The sequence below is a fragment of the Falco peregrinus genome, chromosome 8 (genome assembly GCF_023634155.1).
Source record: "Falco peregrinus isolate bFalPer1 chromosome 8, bFalPer1.pri, whole genome shotgun sequence".
Taxonomy (NCBI): Eukaryota; Metazoa; Chordata; class Aves; order Falconiformes; family Falconidae; genus Falco; species Falco peregrinus.
The window spans coordinates 5,239,674-5,258,301 of NC_073728.1; the positions used below are offsets into that span (position 1 = coordinate 5,239,674).

The 18,628-nt window shown below is 39.9% G+C and overlaps 1 protein-coding gene across 2 annotated transcripts; it reads right to left on the reverse strand.

Annotated features, from left to right (window-relative positions):
- Positions 1-573: 573 nt before the first annotated feature.
- WDR75 (WD repeat domain 75) lies at positions 574-18,507 on the reverse strand. 2 transcript variants are annotated; one of them, XM_055812113.1, is made up of 21 exons: positions 18,354-18,507; positions 18,053-18,182; positions 17,109-17,174; positions 16,323-16,416; positions 15,443-15,567; positions 15,057-15,127; positions 14,386-14,502; positions 13,779-13,867; positions 12,799-12,957; positions 12,408-12,467; positions 12,202-12,317; positions 11,554-11,726; positions 10,563-10,726; positions 8,158-8,341; positions 6,240-6,334; positions 5,725-5,820; positions 4,954-5,123; positions 4,346-4,405; positions 3,090-3,233; positions 2,918-3,009; positions 574-937 (listed from the first exon to the last, which is right to left on the reverse strand). In XM_055812113.1, the coding sequence occupies exons 1-21, from the start codon at positions 18,437-18,439 to the stop codon at positions 730-732; spliced, it is 2,499 nt and encodes an 832-aa protein (XP_055668088.1). In that variant the 5' UTR covers positions 18,440-18,507; the 3' UTR covers positions 574-729. The 2 variants fall into 2 exon arrangements, with proteins under 2 accessions (XP_055668088.1, XP_055668089.1); XM_055812114.1 differs by having other exon boundaries at positions 18,350-18,459.
- Positions 18,508-18,628: the final 121 nt, after the last annotated feature.

Sequence of the window (18,628 nt, forward strand, 5' to 3'; positions counted from 1 at the left end):
CACTCTGAAATAGGTCGTTAAAGTGATGTATGGATACCACAGCAGGCCTCCCGTGCATCGGCTAAGCTGGCTGCCAGGAGAACAGATGCGTCTCCTTCTACAAGGTGCTATTTTCATGGTATTTGGGAAGGTTTCCTTATGCTGATACATGTAAGTACCCTATGCCCAAGAATCTCCGAACACCAGCAAACATGTAGGTATCTATATCCTAGAGTCGGGCATATTAAACCATTTTGTCACCTGTCTCAGCAGCTAGAGAGGAACTTCTGTGGAGGAGGCCTAGTGCCGCATCCAGGTAAGCAACGCTAACACCTATCCTGATTTCCCCTACCTAATTTTGAATTAAGTACTCTTACGAACTGACGCTGTTGCTGCTCTTGCTTTGGCAGCAGTAGCCCGGCCTCAGTGGGGGAGATTTTCAGCAGCTTAGCTGTCACTTTGCTAACCGATCACAAGTTAGATAACAAACCCAGTTTTGCTATTAGCCTTTTAACACTTGCAAGGGGAAAAAAAACCCACCCAGAACTTAGGTGTTTTCTAAAGGGCACAGAGAATCAGCACTAGCAGCAGAACCAGCTTTCCAAAACTTTAACCCTCTCCCCTCAGTTCTCCTTTCTCATGGAAATAGAGGCTGCTAAAATTTATGGCCAAAGGACTTGAAAGCTTTTTTTGAAGAATATTTAATCCACAAAGCTTCATCTTACAATATAAAAAAACCAAGATGTCTGTTTAGAAAGCTGATATCCAGCTGTAGTCCATTTTTCTTATTTTTCGTAGCTCTTTTTCCTGGGATTTAGACAGTTTACATGTCATCTCTCCTAATAATTCCATAGGACTTGTATCTTCTTGTTCCATTTCAGTAATGTCTCTTTCTTCATCTGATTCATCCTCTGCTTTTTCACTTTCCATTTCTACTTCATCAGCAGCTACTTCAGCACTATAAGAGGAAGATGATTGGAAACAACCCAATTAATGGGCACTTTCACACACTACAGTATTGCACACTATAGGAGAGAGGTAAGTTATCATGCAAATAACAAAGTAAACATTAGATTTTGTCTTTTTTTAATCTCAGGCTACTTACAAACTACTACATTTCTCTTGCCATCTCAATGACAAGCCATTTTTCAAATAGCTGTCCTCTGTTTTAAGTAAACTTGAGGTCTGTATTTTTTTTCTCTAAACATAACACAGTGTCAGAACAGGTAGATCAATATTCTGTAAAAAGTAAAGTCCTACAGTATTAGAAACATTGGTCACACTGGTAGGCGAGACAATATTCAAGAAAGTAATTCTTCTCTTTCCAATCTGAAAAAGGTCACTTGGTCTTACGAACTGCTACAGTACCTAGAGTGTTACTAGAAAAGTAAAGTTTGGTTTGTTTTTTTAAACACAGGGAGGTGCTTAAAATGGCCACTCCCTTATGACTTCCAAGAGTTAAAATGTGCTAAGTAGAAAGCACACTTCCCAAGAATTATACAGAACAGTCAGCATTTACAATGTGGTAATTAATTCACATGCCTGTTGTATAAATATTTTGGATCTTATTAGGAATGACCTGCACGGCAGAACAGTACCAGTCTTCTAAAAATCATCTGCTCAAATACGAAGTATTTATCACTTACTCAATGTCAACAGTGAAACATGCATAATACCTTAATATTATACTGCCAAGGAAAATAAAATGATTTAACATTAATAAGAAAATTACTCTATACAGTGCTATATTCTTGTTATTCCAGAGCCCGATTCTACAGCCCCTATATGTAACTTCAAATGTGCAGTTGTACCAACTCCCAGTGTCAAAGTACAAACTCTACATGTGCCAATACTTACACAGCTGCTGAACTCCTGAGTTCTGCAGTACTGAACCTACATGCAACTTTCTACACATTCCTCGGATTAGATTTTGCCAGTCTTTTACTGATGTGCCAAAAAGACTTTTACTTGTGTCATTCAGTAACAAAGCTAGCAATACGGGCCAGCGCAAGGTAGCAGACCTGATTGTAGTGCTCTTGTGGCAGAATATAATGCACATGCAAAAACTACTCAAACTGGTGTTTCCCCCCCGCCCCCCCCCCCCCCGAGTAAACCCTGGCAGTATAAACCATCCTCTCACTGGTCTTTGCAAATTCAGAATGGCAGCTGATACCAATGATGTATTTTCATCTCTGGCTTGGCAGTTTCATTAGAGGCTTTAAAAAACAGACTGCACAAAAAGTACAAGCATTTAACTGGCTTCTGTGTAAGTGACAAAACATTAATCTTAACACTACAGTCACAACCCCTGTGCCTGCATTCATTTTCTAGCAGTAGACATTGATCTCAGAGGAGCAAGCTACAATACATTAAGTACCTATCAAATGACTCCACTAAATTGGGACTAATGCATCATAAGACAAGCTTAGCCAACTGTCTTCACAGTATATGCTCATATGTTGTAGCTTAATTAGGAACAAAATTTAATCTTAACAGCTTGTTTAGAACTCATAGCTAAGGACTAACTTCTTGGTGTACCTAGAAACAGAAACCAAGAATTATGCAGGAAGTCATCATAATATCAGATAAAGCTGAGAATCTGGCATCTATCAAAAAAATGGCACCAAAACCATTAAATCCCTGGAATAAAGTCAGACTCATAAAGAACATTTGAGTACCAAAGGCAACATGTTGGGTATGAGCACATTATGCTAAACAGCAGCAAAAATAACAGCAACAAACGAGCCAATCAACTAAACAGCCAGTCTGCTTACATCCCCAAACCTATGTAGTTTTAAAAACCACATCTTGCCACCATAAAGCGTTCTACTAAAATAGAAGAATGGAGAGTTGGTAAACTGTTTTTGTACTTTAAATGAGGACATACGTAATTTAAAATAACTTCAATAACTAAAGAGAGTTCTTCAATCTTTCTTACCTTTTGTTCTCTTTGGAGATGAGCAATGAATTAATAAATATAGGACAGAGGAAGGAAGCAGATGGCAAAACATGTGCTGGAGTGTGCAAAAGCTGAAAAGATAAAACAGAAGCTTTATGAAAGCCTTTGTTTGTCATGATTTTGTCTGGATGCTTACTGTAATTACTCCTACCTCTTTGACAGCAGGTGAATCTTGCTCATGCTTATTTTGAACAACTCGTTTTCCAAGGTCTATATCCTGCTGTGATTGCTGACATCTGTGCTTTCCCAACAGCAAGCTAAATGGGGTCACAGGAAGACTTTCTTCTACTGCCAGCTTGAAAAAGGTGAAAGTTTTAAGTAAAATCTTAGTGTCACAAATCTAAGTCCTATCTCATTTTGAGTTACCAAAATTCAGAATCAACCTCTGTGACAAAACTCGGCACTCACATTTCTCTCAACTGAGACATATGGCTCTTTGTACTCATTCCCTGTCAGGCATCCTGAGAGAATCCTACGCAGAGGTAGTAAAACTCACCAGGATCTGGATCTGGATTCAAGAATGCCAGATTTTAGTTGGCTGATGAACCAATTAACTTCCAAATACGGAAGCTGGTGCATGTGTCAGAAAAATTAAGTATGGCTTTCAGATACCACTTACAACTAAAAGGTCATTTATACCCCAGCATCATGTGCCAAGTGATTTAATTACATAACTGGAAGCAAAACATGGCAACTTCCCTTCTGGCATTTTCCTAGATCAATATACCTTAATCTGAGTACCAAAGTATTCCCCCACCCTCCAACGAAACTGATTACTTATACCCACATTCCCCCTCGATTTTGCATTAGAATGATACTAACTTCTACTTTGATCTATTTTATCTAACCAACTAAATCAATCAAGTGCTGCTGTTTTAACTCTGTTCAGGGGGTATGGAACACCACTTTGTGAATTTAAAAGATTGCATTTCCCAGACTACTTCTGCACAGAAGTACGTACTGGAATATAAATTTGAAATTCCTTCTCATTGATAAGCCACAATTGACTGGCAACTGTTCATCCTCATCAGAAAGCGCCGCTCAGGCAATACTATTTTCCACGTGTTAAAGAAACCAAGATAAGGAAAGGGCTTATTCAAACATCTTGAAAATGAGAGCAAAACCAATGGTTTTGCTTCGTTGTGTAACTGGAATCCTTTTAGAAAGGTATCATTTTTTGTTCAGGGGAAATGAGAAGAGGAAGCAGCAGCTCACTAATACTTTTTTTGAAGGTTTTTACAAACACCAGTTCAGTCAAAAAATAAGCAAATACAGATTACTGCCCCTAAGTGCCTATGACTCCACCTAAGGATCTGGCGTGCATTTTCATGACAGAAGGGAATCTGTATCTGACAAACTGAACAACTGAATTTTCAACTGCTCTGTCAGAACTTCTGTAAGAGGTACCTGTTTGCTTGACGGTGTAAGCCTTTCTTCTAGAGACTTTGTGCTAAGCGTCATTAGCTCCTAAAATACAGAACAATGTAGCAAAGTTATAGAATGCGCACCTGCTTTCCATATTTCCACACCCTGCCTACAGAAGCTTCCAACTTGGCCCAAAAGCTTTTGTCAGTCAAGTGGAAGAGGCAAACACACCTCTTCCTCTCTATTTTATACAGAAACTGAAAGGAAGCGGCAACAGCCTAGAAGATCTATATAGACTTTTTGGGAAAACAAACAAAAAAAGACCCCAAACCACCCACCAATGACCGCAGAAAGTGAGTATCATATGAAATGTTTGGATAACCAGCAGTAATACAGCAACGTAGGCAATGCTCCCAAATGATCTAGATTCTTGTATGAATGAGGCAGCAGATACTATTAGCAGTAGAAAACCAGTAAATAATCGATTTTGATCTTCAAAGCTTCTAATGAAGAACAAAGCATGGCTTACACTGCCTTGAAATCACAAAAAGAAACTCTTATACTCAACAGCAGAACACTGAATTTGTACCAATCCACATTCAGGAAAATACCTTTTCCCCAGGAACCACTTGCCAATCACTATTTCTTACTTGTGTATCCGTAAGAAAAAATAGTTGGGATCTTCTTAGCCAAAGGTATTTTTCTGAGCCAACTGTTTCAGGTTCATCTCTTGGAATGAAGGCAGCAAGCTGGATCTTTTCCTTACAAAGGTTCCTCTGGATATAGATTGGTCGTGGCTCATTTGGTTTAAACACAAACACTGCAAAATAAAGGACATCTTCTCGTTAAATCATGAAATTCTTACCTTCCTGGATAGCTGTCAAAGCCCTAGGTATCATAGCCAGAAAGGGCTGGACAGGATTGCCTTTAAGCACTAGTTTGCAGGAGCTATAAACGGGTAACCTTACGGCGTAACAGAAAGTACCTTTCACAGTATTCCAATCCAGAGAACATACTTGGAAACTGATGTTTCTGTGGAACAGTAGCTCTAGGAAGAGTAACCATAATTTACAGTCAAAGCTCTGAAACGTGGCTGTACAGTTCAACCATGGTTTTGCATTTACAGGAGAGGGTTAAGAACATTTAAGACCCTCACCCAGAAAGCATGGTTAACCCTGTGCTATATCCTGTACCGTAAAATAACTGTTGGACGAAAATATGGGGAGCCAACATGTCTTTTCTAATGTAACTGATTCCATATTTTGCTGCTGCTGCTGTTTTCCACAGGTGCAAACACAGACTCAAGTCTGTTTTATGGCTTTTATGGGGATGGATTCTAAGAAAACCTTTTTCTAGAAATTATGCTTTCACAGTTTTAAATTCCAATGACCATGACTTGTCAAAGAAGCCTTTGTACTTACGGCTGGACTCTTTTGAGAGCCATGAGACAGCAGCAATGTATTCTGAAAGGGGATCAGGTTGCAGAACTAAGATGTTGAGGTGGGCGCTCCATTCCACTGAAAAGCAAACACAGCAACAGCCAGACATGAAAAGGCGGCATTCAGTTCTATCCCACTACTTTGCCAAACAAAAGGTCAAATGGGAATGACACACAGGGCCTTCACCTCTGGAAGAGGAACGCGGTTTCACTTATTCCCAGATGAATAAAAATAGAGAAATACTATCAACTTCTACACGATCGTAGGAAACACTATTTGTCTCATCAGTCATTTAACTTAGAAGTTACTATGCACATGCACACAAAGCACATGCATGCTGGGCAGGATATCATCCTGACTGAAGTATGAAAATTATTATGTTTCCACAGGACATTTTGTAGTGGGTCAATCGGGAATCAAACTAGAATTATTTTAAGGTTTCATAGTAAATTCAGGTGTTAAATGTTACCACTAGCACACATTTAAGCTGATCTTACATGCACAACTGAGTAGGTTCCAGCAACACAGAAAGCCATGATCAGTGGCACCAATAAGGTACTTGGAACATGTTAGTCTCCCAAAGCAGATGTTCCTACAGAAGTAAAAAGCCAAAACAAGTTAGTGACCTTCAGATTTCCTCCTCTTTTCTCTATGTAGCAATGATTCACAAGTCACAAAACCATTCAGTTAAAACTTAGTTCTTGTATTTAAATCGGGCTAAGTTTGCTTTTTGCTTTCACCCCTAGTGGCATGAAACTTCACATACAACCACCAGATAGGTCTGGGAGATTTAAAGTATGAATAAATCTATAAGGATTACATATTCCTATAACATTCTGATTTCAAGGAGTGATTTTAAACTCTTAAGTAAGTTACAAACCCCTAAGTAATAGTAACTGTTCACATCAAGCCTGGTAAATAAATTCCTTATGTAAAGAATCCTTACTATTGCCCTAAGCACTAGAAAGGACGGACAAAAAAAAAAGTTACAGGCTGCTCCAACTGAAGAAACTGTGACTTGTTTTCACGCATTTTAATTTCCCAGTCTCTTGTTTGAGAATATTAGAAGAGCCTTTTGATTTCTAATGCTATAGAACATTTTCAAAAAAGCTAATAAAGGGCAGAATTTCTATGTTGAAACATCGCCCTTTGAAGTTATGATACTAATACAGTCATTTAATATAGCCCTAGAGTTTCCTTTTAATGTAACATATAGTAAGGCTACAAAAGGAGTAGCTGTCCTGGGAAAAGCTTGCCACTGCACCAAGCTGTCAAGAGAAGTTTTCTGCATAGATAGTAAAGACGTGGCTTACAGATTTTCCTGCACACAAGTTTTAGAATCATGTTTCTAAATTTCTAATTTTAGAGGACCAGTATAAACAAAACTGACTTGATCACACAGAAGAAAAGATAACAAACATACACACAAGAATAAAGATTCTTCATGCCAGAATCTTTAAAATATTGTGACTGCACAATGTGTTGCTCTCCATTTTAGATGTTTCCTGGAAAGGGGTATATGAAATACCTCTAACATTACGGCAGTAATGCCTTTGAGAAGCAAGTCTGAGAAGCAGTTCGAAAAACCTCAGCACTGAAAGGGAATGCTACAGTAGGTGTGTAGCATCTTCCTGTTTCAGCAACTGTTTAGATACAGAGATCTGGCACAGAGATTAAGTAGATGAACCACTGAGGCCACCTATTGCCCCATTTTATTCAAGATTATCATAAGAAATGTGATACTTTACCTGGAACAGAAACGGCTGTATATTTGCACAGTCCAGGAAGCTCAGTATTAAGACTGCCCTATTCTCTGAGTCTCTGACATTTACCTCTACCATCGACCTACGCCATTCCTCATTATCCTTACACAACAGAACGGTATCTAGACCTTCAGGATGTCTTTTATCACGACAGCACACAGTTTAGCATGCTGGGATAGTCTGCTAGGCAAACGTGGATTTTCCAGCAGAGGTTAGAAAGGATCAGGATATATATTTTGTAATGCAGATAACAAGGTCAATACGCCTTTAATGGTTTATTGATATAAATTCTGTTTGTATGCATGAGAACATGCCTAAAGAAATAATATTTTGTATTTGTACTTTGACTCATCCCTAGATTAATGAGGAAAAAGAAGGGCTATTAATACCCTACTGCATGCCAACGATACATTGAGTACGGGAGGTAAAAAGAGTCCCAAGCAAGTAAGAAGATGAAACTGCAAAGCTCAATCTTATTAACAGTAAGCTATCAACAACCTAAAAGCCATTTTAGAGTTTTTTCTACGTATGAACTTCAGACTGTTAAATTCAACATTTATAAGAACATACACAAGGTCCTGGACTACTATGAATTGATTCTTTAAGTTCTGAGAGTTCAAGTATGACATAAAAAACCAGATGAAAAGCATACCTTATTTTTCCAGGTGGATGGCAAAACGTACACTTAAGATCCCAAGTAACTGAATCCCATACAGTGACAGTTTCTTCAAAGCTAACAGCAAGCACAGAGCCGTCTTCTGAGAAACAGCAGTTAGTAGCTTGGTAGTTGTGGTAGCTGCCTACGAAGTCACAGTTCCAGCTCACACTTTGCTGTGCTGCATTGAATAAACAGGCTAGTTAATTCAAGTCTATACACGAAGAAGAATTCAAGTACTAGGGCTGCAAAATAGGCTCAAGAGCAAGACAGTTTTGTTTCAGAAAACATACACTTCGAGGAGTACAGAGAATCTGTCCTGTTCTAGTACAAGAAACATCTAGTAGGTTATTCATTTGTCCTCAGTTTTGCATTTGAACAGTGAATCCTAAGACTGACATGGTACAACATTCACGTTTACTTTACCAACTGCATTAACTGAGGTCTCAAACAGGCAGATATTAGATAAAAGGGAAAAATTAAAAAAAGATACTTAAGTAGATTCAGCATTTAGTGTTCTGAAATATAGTGTTATTTTAAATTGGTAGCAAGAACAGGAGCATTACTGAAAATCTGAACACAGCTTGCATTTCAGTCCAACAAAACTCATGGTTCATTTACAGAAAGTTTGAAGATCACAAAGTGACCCAACCAGCATGCTTCCTTGTGTTGGTTAACCTGCCAGCGTGTCCAGCTGGGATACCTTTCCTACTGTTGATAATTACCATAAAATAAACAGAAGCGAAGTGATGTACTTACCACATAACATACATTTCCCAGTATAAATAGATTTATACAACATGTTTTTGAAACACAGGAGTAGGATGAAGAAAGGAAGGAAAATAAGTTCACCCTATGCTAAGATATCCTTTATATAATGGCTATCAGTTGATGATTAAAAGACCTGCCTGTAAAAAAAAGCCAGAACAATTCTCTACTTTCAACTGCATGGCACCATCTAGAGGCACAGTGAGAGATCGATCTGCTGCAATTAAAAGCATGCCAGAGTGTATGCTACTTACAAACCAATCAGTTTATTAATATGTGCTGCACAGAAGCTGCAGCATGTCAATTCTTTCTACCTGAGCATTCCTACCCTGCCCCTGCTAGGCAAACACACCACAGAAGTCAGCACTGATTTGTAATTTTACACATGCCATGAACAGAACTCTGTACAGTCACTTAAAAACAAATTCACACAAAAAAGACCCTGATGAGGCCAGTCAGCAGATACGATCTTGCTGAAGGAAACAGACCCCACTAGGTTTCATCCCCAGCCCACACTGTACCCAAGATCGAAGTATCTGTTCATTAAGATATAATCTAGGCTTAGAATCACTTACAAAAAATAAAAAGACCCCCCCACACACCCTTTCAGATACCATTGAGAGAGTTGCTATTAAGTAAATATATACACAAATCCTAGTAAATGGATACAAGCTTTTGTTTTTCTTCTCATGAGCAGCCACTGTTGAGGAGCGAACGGCTTGGGAAGAGAAAGTTAATTCGGCAAAGTAAGTTTGCCACATGGAAACTAGTAGCTCAAAAGTACTTTTGAACATGTTCACCTGCCCATGAAAACACAAACATGTTATCAAACAGCAAGCGGTTCAGCAAAAGCACTACCACATCTACTGGGGACATGAAAAGATAAAACGCCCAGGTAGCAGGAAAGTTCCAGCTCACTTAAGTGTGCCTGGCACTGTAGTAATAATTAAGTAAAAGGAAATGAAGAAGCAGAAAAAGTCTTGCACTTCACGTGCAAAGGCATACAGGGTAATACAGCTCCTTCAGACACTCTATTTAAAATAAGTGAGTATCAGCATGCATTTTGAGAGGTGAAATTGCGTTACTTAAGTATCTTGGAAATGGATCCTAAATATCCATTCTAGGACTTTCAAATATCTATGGGTAAGAAGGATGTTCAAAAAATGAACTCTGAAGTGGTGGAGCAGCGGAATGGCAAAGTGCTATTATTATATATTGAGTCAACTGAAACAGAGTAACACATTTCTGCATCCTGCTCCTTTGAGCAGAATTCTCAAATAAAAAGACTACCCAGATGAATGACAAAACATCCATTTTCCCAGCATGGACAAATCATTACTACAAACAATCCTTTAAACAATAAATACAGGTTGTCACAGCCTTCTGCAGCAGGCTTGGCAAGGTCTTTGCTATTTCAGGAACCTCCATATCAATCCATAATACTGCAAGAAACCTACAAGAGAACTCCATCACAGAGGATGCTCAGGAGAACACAATACTTCATTCATCAGCAGAAACAGGTAAATGCATGCGACTAAAGGGCCTAGTTCTGAAAGGATGAAGTTAGGGTCAGAAATTCTATAGCATGTTATAATGTGGCAAGTAAGAGTAAGTTACGTTTTGACCATATTTACCTTCTGGATCAGTGTCTTCTACCATCACCCAGACTTTAAACACGCAGTCTCTGCCAGCTGTTACCAGTATCAGAGAGTCATCTTCTAATTCATCCATGTCACGAAAGCACATGTCTGTTATGTGGTCCTCATGGGGCATATTTATTCTAGTGTTCAGCTTAAAGCTGTAGGAAAAGAAAACAGAAGCTTGCCATTTTATTTCATTTGGAACTTGGGGAAGATTTCAGTCCAAGATGATTCTGGAAGGGGGGGGGGGGGGGGGTGCAGAAGAGGAATCAAAGTAACTTCTGTCTAATTAGACAGCTACATGGTATCAGACCAGATTTCCTTATCACTTCCATACAGCAAGAGAGATTGTAGGCCAGCACTGAGAAAGAATTATCACTAAGCAAGGATCACTCTCAAATATTCAGCTTGAACTCTGGGTAGTCTTTCCAGCACTTAGAAAATCAGTCACATAGCTACTACACAGATCAGCTTTATTTTGCTTTGTTTCTTCTTCAAGACAGTAACAATTTATAGTAAATTCTTCTTTTTTAAACAAGAAAATAAGGGAATGTGTATGAACCAGATGCATATGTTAGCTAAAGAAAAGACACATAATCAACAATAAAGACATAATCTACTCTACCCTAGAAGGACTAATCAATTAATGGTGGATTAGACACAAGTTGGGAAAACTGAACAAGTTATACAACCATTCCATCAAGTCCATAATTTTTAATACGAAGTAAACGTGAACTTAACTCCCATGGTTAAAATAGCCTGTGTAAGTAAATTAGGTTCACAGCAATTATTTTCAATCTGTATTTATGTCAGCTCTGTGTGTGGTTTCAGATGCGTGTAGCATGCATGGCAAACTCTCACCAGTCTTCCCTAGATTTTTATTAGTTGACTGGAAAACCTCTGCCTTTGCAAGACAAAGCCTGTACAGACATTTGTGCGATACTTTAGATTTTGACACCCAGAAGGCCAGCTCTGTTACCAGTACCTTTGTGTTTCTTCATCATAGAACCACAGCTTCAACTGTAACTCAGGGTCGGTTACTTCGTCTCTCTCCTCTACTGTTGCCAACCACTTGCCTTGTGCACTAAACGCAACTTTTACCAAGTCAGTTTGCTTCAAACCTGCCTGATGAATGTATTGTCGTTGCACAATATCCAACTGCAAAACAACAAGATGAAATTTAGATTTCAAAATTCAAGCAAAGATTTAGAGGTATCATTTATAAAACCATGGAGAAAGGATGTTCTGAAAGCACCAATTAGGACTGACTGGGCTGTGGCATAAAGAAAAATGCGGGGAAAGCATAATTAGGGCATGTACATTCCACAATAATGCCAAGTGTAGAAAAGAAGGAAAAGCAAAAAAGAAATATATTTAAGAGGGAGCTTTTCCAGAAATTTTTGACATTTAACAGGAGTAGCACAAGTATTTACTCAACTATCAAAGTTTAACTATGCTTAACAAGTAAAAGAAGCTGGCAATAAAGCCAAAACCATCTCAGCTTGGAATCCAGTCTCAGGGTAGAGCCGCTGGCTTTTTTCCTGCTTGCCAAATTAAGTTTTCAAATAAATTCTGATGCGTAACTTACTTGACTGAATAAGTTAAAAATTTAGGACAAGCCCATGCAACTTACACTGAACAGCTGTTGGTCACTTTGGAGACAATAGAATTGCAAGTGGCCAGGCTCTCCATTCAGGACCAAAGCCTTGGTTCTAGGATCAACCACTAGACCTGTCTTGACATCCGTAGCTGGAAACAAGAATCAGATGACAAATAACCTAAGACTGAAAGTGACATATTCTACCCTCTTAAGTGGAAGATTAGTTTTATCGCACTTACTTTTGATTAGCCCTTGAATACTTTTGGAAAATCTTAGGTTGCTGTTGATTATTGTAATTCCTGAAAAGAAAAGCAAATAAAGGCTTGCAAAAGGCTTCTGCAATGTAACCACATCCCATGGTGGGGAAGGGACCTTAACCAACTGTACTTAATCCTATAAATGTATCTCTTCTCAATTTATGACACCCTCACATCAAGGTGGAAAGCCAAGTTACAGCAGTCGCCACGCAAATGCACAGACCGACGATAAAGCAAAAGATCACTTCAAGCATCTGCGCTTTCAGATCAATATTGAACTTCTATGTCTAGTTAATGAATCTAAAACTAACAAAATGAAGTTATTTGCATTCCATTTTGCATTAAATGATACTTAAATTATGTATTGGCTTACTGTTGTCTGTATGCAAGGTGCAACAGAGTGCACCATCAGATGACATGGAGATGTACTCAATAGGAGATCCCAAACGGGGAAGGAAATCCTTTCGACAATCTGATCCATTGTGCCACAGAACTAGAACAGATTCAACTCCACCACTCAGCAAGCTGGTTCCTTTTCCGGTAATGAAAATACAGTTATAGGTTTTGGTTAAGAAAAAAAAAAAAAAAAAAGTATCATCAGTTTACAATGACAGGCAACCGCAGGTTTCTCAAAAACCTTTCTTAAACTGTCACATACAAAGCAATTATTCCTCATATCCAAGTGTGGACAACACAGGTATGTTTCTCATTACCCCACGTTAAATTGCTGGACACAGGAACAAGAATTTGTGCCTACAATAAAATTTAAACAATGCCTTGGGAGTAGTAAATCCCACTACTTTCTCAGTGAGCTGAGTATTCTTGTTAGAATACAGCTGATTTGTTCTCCTTCTATCAGAAGTACTTTGCAGCAAGAAGTATCCTAAGGAGAACAGTTCAGATCACGCAATTCAGATATAAAAAATGAACTATATTTTTGCCACTAGGTTTGAGCTTGGACAAGGCTGGCTTGTTTTATTTGGATGCAAGTAAGACTGGCAAGAATTCATCAGTGTTACTGATGAAGGGGGCGGGGAGCAGGGCAGGAGAGTAGAGATGAGGGGAAATAGGTAAGGAGGGGCTAAATTTTATATTCTACCACAGAAGGTAGATATTTGATGTTATGAATGCCAATCAAAATATATCAAAAAATAAACAGCTGCTTCCATTTTTGTTTCAAGTCCTTCCTGGGCATATTTAATATTCTAGAAATTAATCTGTTAGTACGTGGACAAAATTGAACTTAGCCTATTGATTTTTCTGTCCCTGCTCCAACTCTTCAACTTTGAGAGGGTTGGTTTGTTTGTTTGTTGGAGGTCTTTTGTGGTTTGCAGTTTTTGGCTTTTTACTCACCCTCTATAGAAAAAGCTAGATCCATGACAGTATCATGATGCCAATGCAGTGTGGAAAATGTGTATTCTTTCTTGTGGTAGAAATTCCTCCTATGTGGGGAGCACACCATCAGCAACACAGCAAACAAAAAGAAATACTGAATTAAATCAAGTACACCATCCTCTCCTCTAACTTCCAGTTTCTTGCGTGATCAAGTGATGCAAAGGGAGGAACCATGCTAGCAGGTTTTTGGCGCCTTCTCAGCACACACTGCGCATCTTGCTGAGCAACTCAGTGCTGTAGAGCAACTTGGCAAGCATATTGTTCTTAACCACACAATCCCACTAGTGTGCTCTCTCTAGGACTCTACTTGCCCATAAGGAGGTACTTCAGCTGCTCCTGCATTACCTTTTTCAATGGAGCACAGCTTAACAAGAGTATTTTCCCATTTGACATTAAACTGAAGTTAGCCAGTACAGTAGCTTCATGGCACTTGCCCTTCTTTGCCATTTTCAGAAGTCATAATAAGCAATGCTAAGGATGAATTAGACTGCTTTGCTCAGGTTTCACTTAATTCCTATGGTTACCTAAGTTTACAGGCTACACGGCTGAATTAAAATGCACATACCAGAGGCGAATCTTTCCATCAGCATGGCCAGTTGCAATACAATCCTCCGTAGGATGGCATGCTACGCAAGTGAAGTGATTGTTTCCACCTTTTGTCTTCATTGCACTTAAAGAAAATCTTCAAGAATTAAGAAAGTAACTTTAGTTACACAAGTTGGTTTGCTGTTTTTTAAACAAAGCTTCAAAAGGATCATCTAATGCACATAAAAATAATTCTGGCCAGCAAAATTAAACATCTCCAAGTTGTTACAGTTACATGCACCTTCCAAAAAACAGAGACAGACTTATTTTTCTCTTTATTTCATTAGTTCTTTGCCTTCAGCCAAGCCGTAAGATTTTTCCTTTTTTTTTCTCTCTCTCCTTCCACCCCTGCTCTGCCCTCTGCCCTTGTTTTGGCCCTGACCAAACTATGTCACTTGTTTCAGTCCAGCATCAGCTTAAGCATTTCCCTGAAAAAAACTATATGCCCGAGCTGAAAAGATGAGCTACCAATACCAATGCAGCATCTCACTGTCTGCCTCTACGGGAAACTTCTTGTATAGTGACCACATCCCCTCCTGCATAAAACCAAATAGTTGCTGACACATACAAATTACTATGTGCACACATCACCAGAAAACCAACCTTTACGATATATCAGACTGAATCAATACCAGACATTTTCAGTCTTACCTGTTCAACTGTTTCTGTTTGAAAAAATAAACTTGGAGATTAAGGTCCTTCACTGATGCCACATATTCACCCTGTATAACAAAACAACAGCTTAGGAGGTACAGTTTATGTTCTTACACATGAAAGAAAAACAAATAAAATATGTTTTGCTACAAAGTATTTAAAAATAAGCTGATGTTAAGTAAATATTTACCTATTGTAAGTGCTGTTGTTTCTTTTTCTTTTCTTTAGAAAAATAAACCTAAGTCTTACACAGAACCATTTGTTTCAGTGCTGCTGTGCTTGTATAAAAGCATAAACAGCATACAGTTCAGTGGGAGAAAAGAAGCCCAACCAACCAACACTCAACAGAAGGAAAAAAGAACAAAACCAAAAGGTGAACATACTTCTCTCCCAAATGCAATAGACTTCGGTGATGCACCCACACCATGCAAAACCACTGACAATTCCTTGGCTTCCAGATCTTGGCCTGCTGCTTTTGTCAGCTTAACTGAGACCAGTTGGAATGTATCTGACCAAAGAAAAACCTGTTATCAAAAGGTTTTTTATGAACAAGTTTACATACGCCCCTTACAGAGGAGATTTACATCTCTTCTACCTTAAAACTAAATGTTAGTACCTTCCAATATTTTAATGAGTTTGAAAAAGTTTGTAATACCTTTCAAAAACAATAACTGTTTCAAATATTTTGATTCAGACAACATTACTGAAGATTGAGGACTAGATAGTGGACACCAGTGTAACTGTAAGCAGAAACCAAGCAAAGCTGCATAATATTTGCTCTTGCTCTGAAGTGACATTTGTAGCAATACAGTTAAAAGTAAGGTCAAGCTATGTTTGTATTTATGCCAGACAAAATTCTAGGAAAAAAATCTAGGCATGCTGTCAAATAGAACAAGTCTATTTGAGTTAACAGTGCTTAAGGTGGAAGAGTAGTTTGAAGTACTGTAGCATACCCTGTGCCATGGTAAGCACTGCTTAAAGATTTATTGCATCTACATCAGATACATGCAGTACATGCTTCAAATGTGAAGATAAGCACTCCTCTAATTTTTTTTTTTTTTTTTTTTAAAAACAGATGTCCTAGAATGAAAACAGAAAAAAGGCACAAAATGCAGGACTGCAGACATCTGTCACAGGATTTTAAGAAATATTTTCAAAATTAATAAATTAAAGCACGTTCTTGCCACATACCATCCACTGACATGACAGTAGCTTAGACACAGAATTACTTAGATGGCAAGGAAGACGCTGATCATACTGTACCTCTTTCACCACTCTTTGGAATGACAACAAACACTGAGTCCTCAGAACTCGCAAGTGCGTACAGTGCCAGAAGTTTGGATCCTACAGTGAAAGTCTGAAAAAAAAAAAAGACAAAAAAGACATGGACTTCAACAATTATTACAATGATGTGTATGGCTTTCAACAGTGAATAATGCTAAGTTTTTACAAGAAGGAAAATACATGTGCTTTGAAGAAACCTCGACAGATCAATTAAAATATTCAATTCTAAGACAAATAAAAAGACCTTTATTCTATCAAGGACTAATACAAACTTTATAACAGTACTGATAAAATATGAGACATCAGATTTACAGAAAAATCTGAAGTTGCCTTACCCTTAATACAAAGCAGAAGGCCCATCTATAGGAAAAGGCCTCTGTTTAGCAGAAAACAGGAGGAACAGGACAGTTTGCAGCCCGTATTTTCAAGCCATTGTATCAATTCCTACTGGCACATCACAAACTGCTGCACACTCCCTACAAGCTACACTGTGCAGCAAGTAGCAAAGTTAGCATGTCAACACAGATCCCATCTTTCTCCCCAAAAGATTTTGCATCAGCATGAATTTCTGCAGTGACACGCACATCAATTGCTGCATTTTACTACTGCCATGCATTGGTGGTTTTCAGGCTGTGTTCATGGCAAACCAACACGTCTCAGACTAATTTGTGCCCATTTGTAGCAACTGCTACAGCAAGCCTTATTCCACTAACAATGGGTCAAGAATAATTTTGACAGGTGTTCAACAGGTATAGCTCAACATACTTTAATGGGAATCCCATCCATGAAGTCCCACAGCTTAATGCTGCCATCAAGAGAGGAAGAATAGAGCTGAGGGAAAAAAAAAGGGAAAAAAAAAGTAAGTTAAAGTAATGCATCAAAGCCAGCTTTTATATAAAATCACAGCTTACAAGTTGAAGGATTGATCAATGGAACTGCGACTCTGAGCAGCTGAATCATCAAAAAAACAGGACCCATATCAGCTCTGTACTGCCTTCAAAGAAAGTGCAATGGAAATACAACAGTATTATTCTAGTTTGAAATCTACATTTTCATGAAGTATGAAAGAAACGGGTGTTTGGGCTTAATAACTTGAGACTTACAGAGCATGCACAGATACCCATCATGCGAACTTTTATTAACATTTGCATCATTGATAATATGCTGATGCAGTCTACTTTGGCAAGTAATCAAGTAATTATTGTTTCTAGATAGACAACAAAGAAATTCCAGGCAAACTGAGACCCAGAGCCACAGCAGCAGTGAACAGGGAAGGCAGGCTGCCAGTACGAAGCTAGCCACTGGGCAAACTTAACGGATTTAGTCAAATCTGCATCTGTAGCAGCAAATGGACTGGGGCAAACACCAACCACAGCACGTGTTGCTGATTTTCTCACATGCCTTTCCCCCCTTCAATAATGAAAAGGGAATTTTGCTGACATTTCAATTTTGCTGTCATTCTATTCAACAAGTATTATCCACATGGTGTTTCACGTTTTTACTTGTAAAAAACAAGATTCAAAGTTTACCCTCCCAGGAAGACTTTTGGCGAAACATTATCTCAACAGTGCTATAACCGCCTCCAGCTCGTCCTCCCATTCCAGCCAACCCCCAAACACCCGGGACAGCCCCCGCGGAGGCACTAAGCTCGGCCGAGGGGCAGGAGCACCCCCAGCACCCCCCCGGCCCCGCGGCCAGACCCCCCAGACCTGCATATGGTTGTGGGGGTTGAGCTGGATGCCCGTCACCAGGCCGGCGTGGCCGCCCATCAACCGCAGCGTCTCCTCGGTGGCCACGCAGTACATCTTCACGAAGTCGCCGGAGGCGCACAGCAGGTACCTGGCGGGGGAGCAAAGCCGTCACCGCGCCGCCCGCGGGGGAAGGGGCCCAGGCACGCCCGGCGAGCGGCAGGCCGCAGGGACCCCTGCCGGCTGTCGCCCCCGCCGCAAAGCTCCGGATCCGCCCCCCCCCCCCCCAAGGGTGGCAGGCTCAGGGCACGGCCCCACTTGCTTGGAATCGGCGGAGAAGACGGCCCTGGCGCCGTGGAGGGTGCTGCCGCCGCATCGCACCACGCGGAGCGTGGCCGGCGCCACCATCTTGCCTCAGCGAAACCCCCGACCTTTCACCCCCGCCCCGGCGAGCGCGGCCGCTCTCGCCCCGCGTTCCGCCGCGACTCTATGGTGCCCGCGGCTCCTCGGCCAGTTCCGCCCGCCACCGGCATGGCGGCGGGGGCAGGCTCGCGCCGGCGCTGGTTGGCTGCTGGGCTGTGGCGCGCGCAGGGCGGG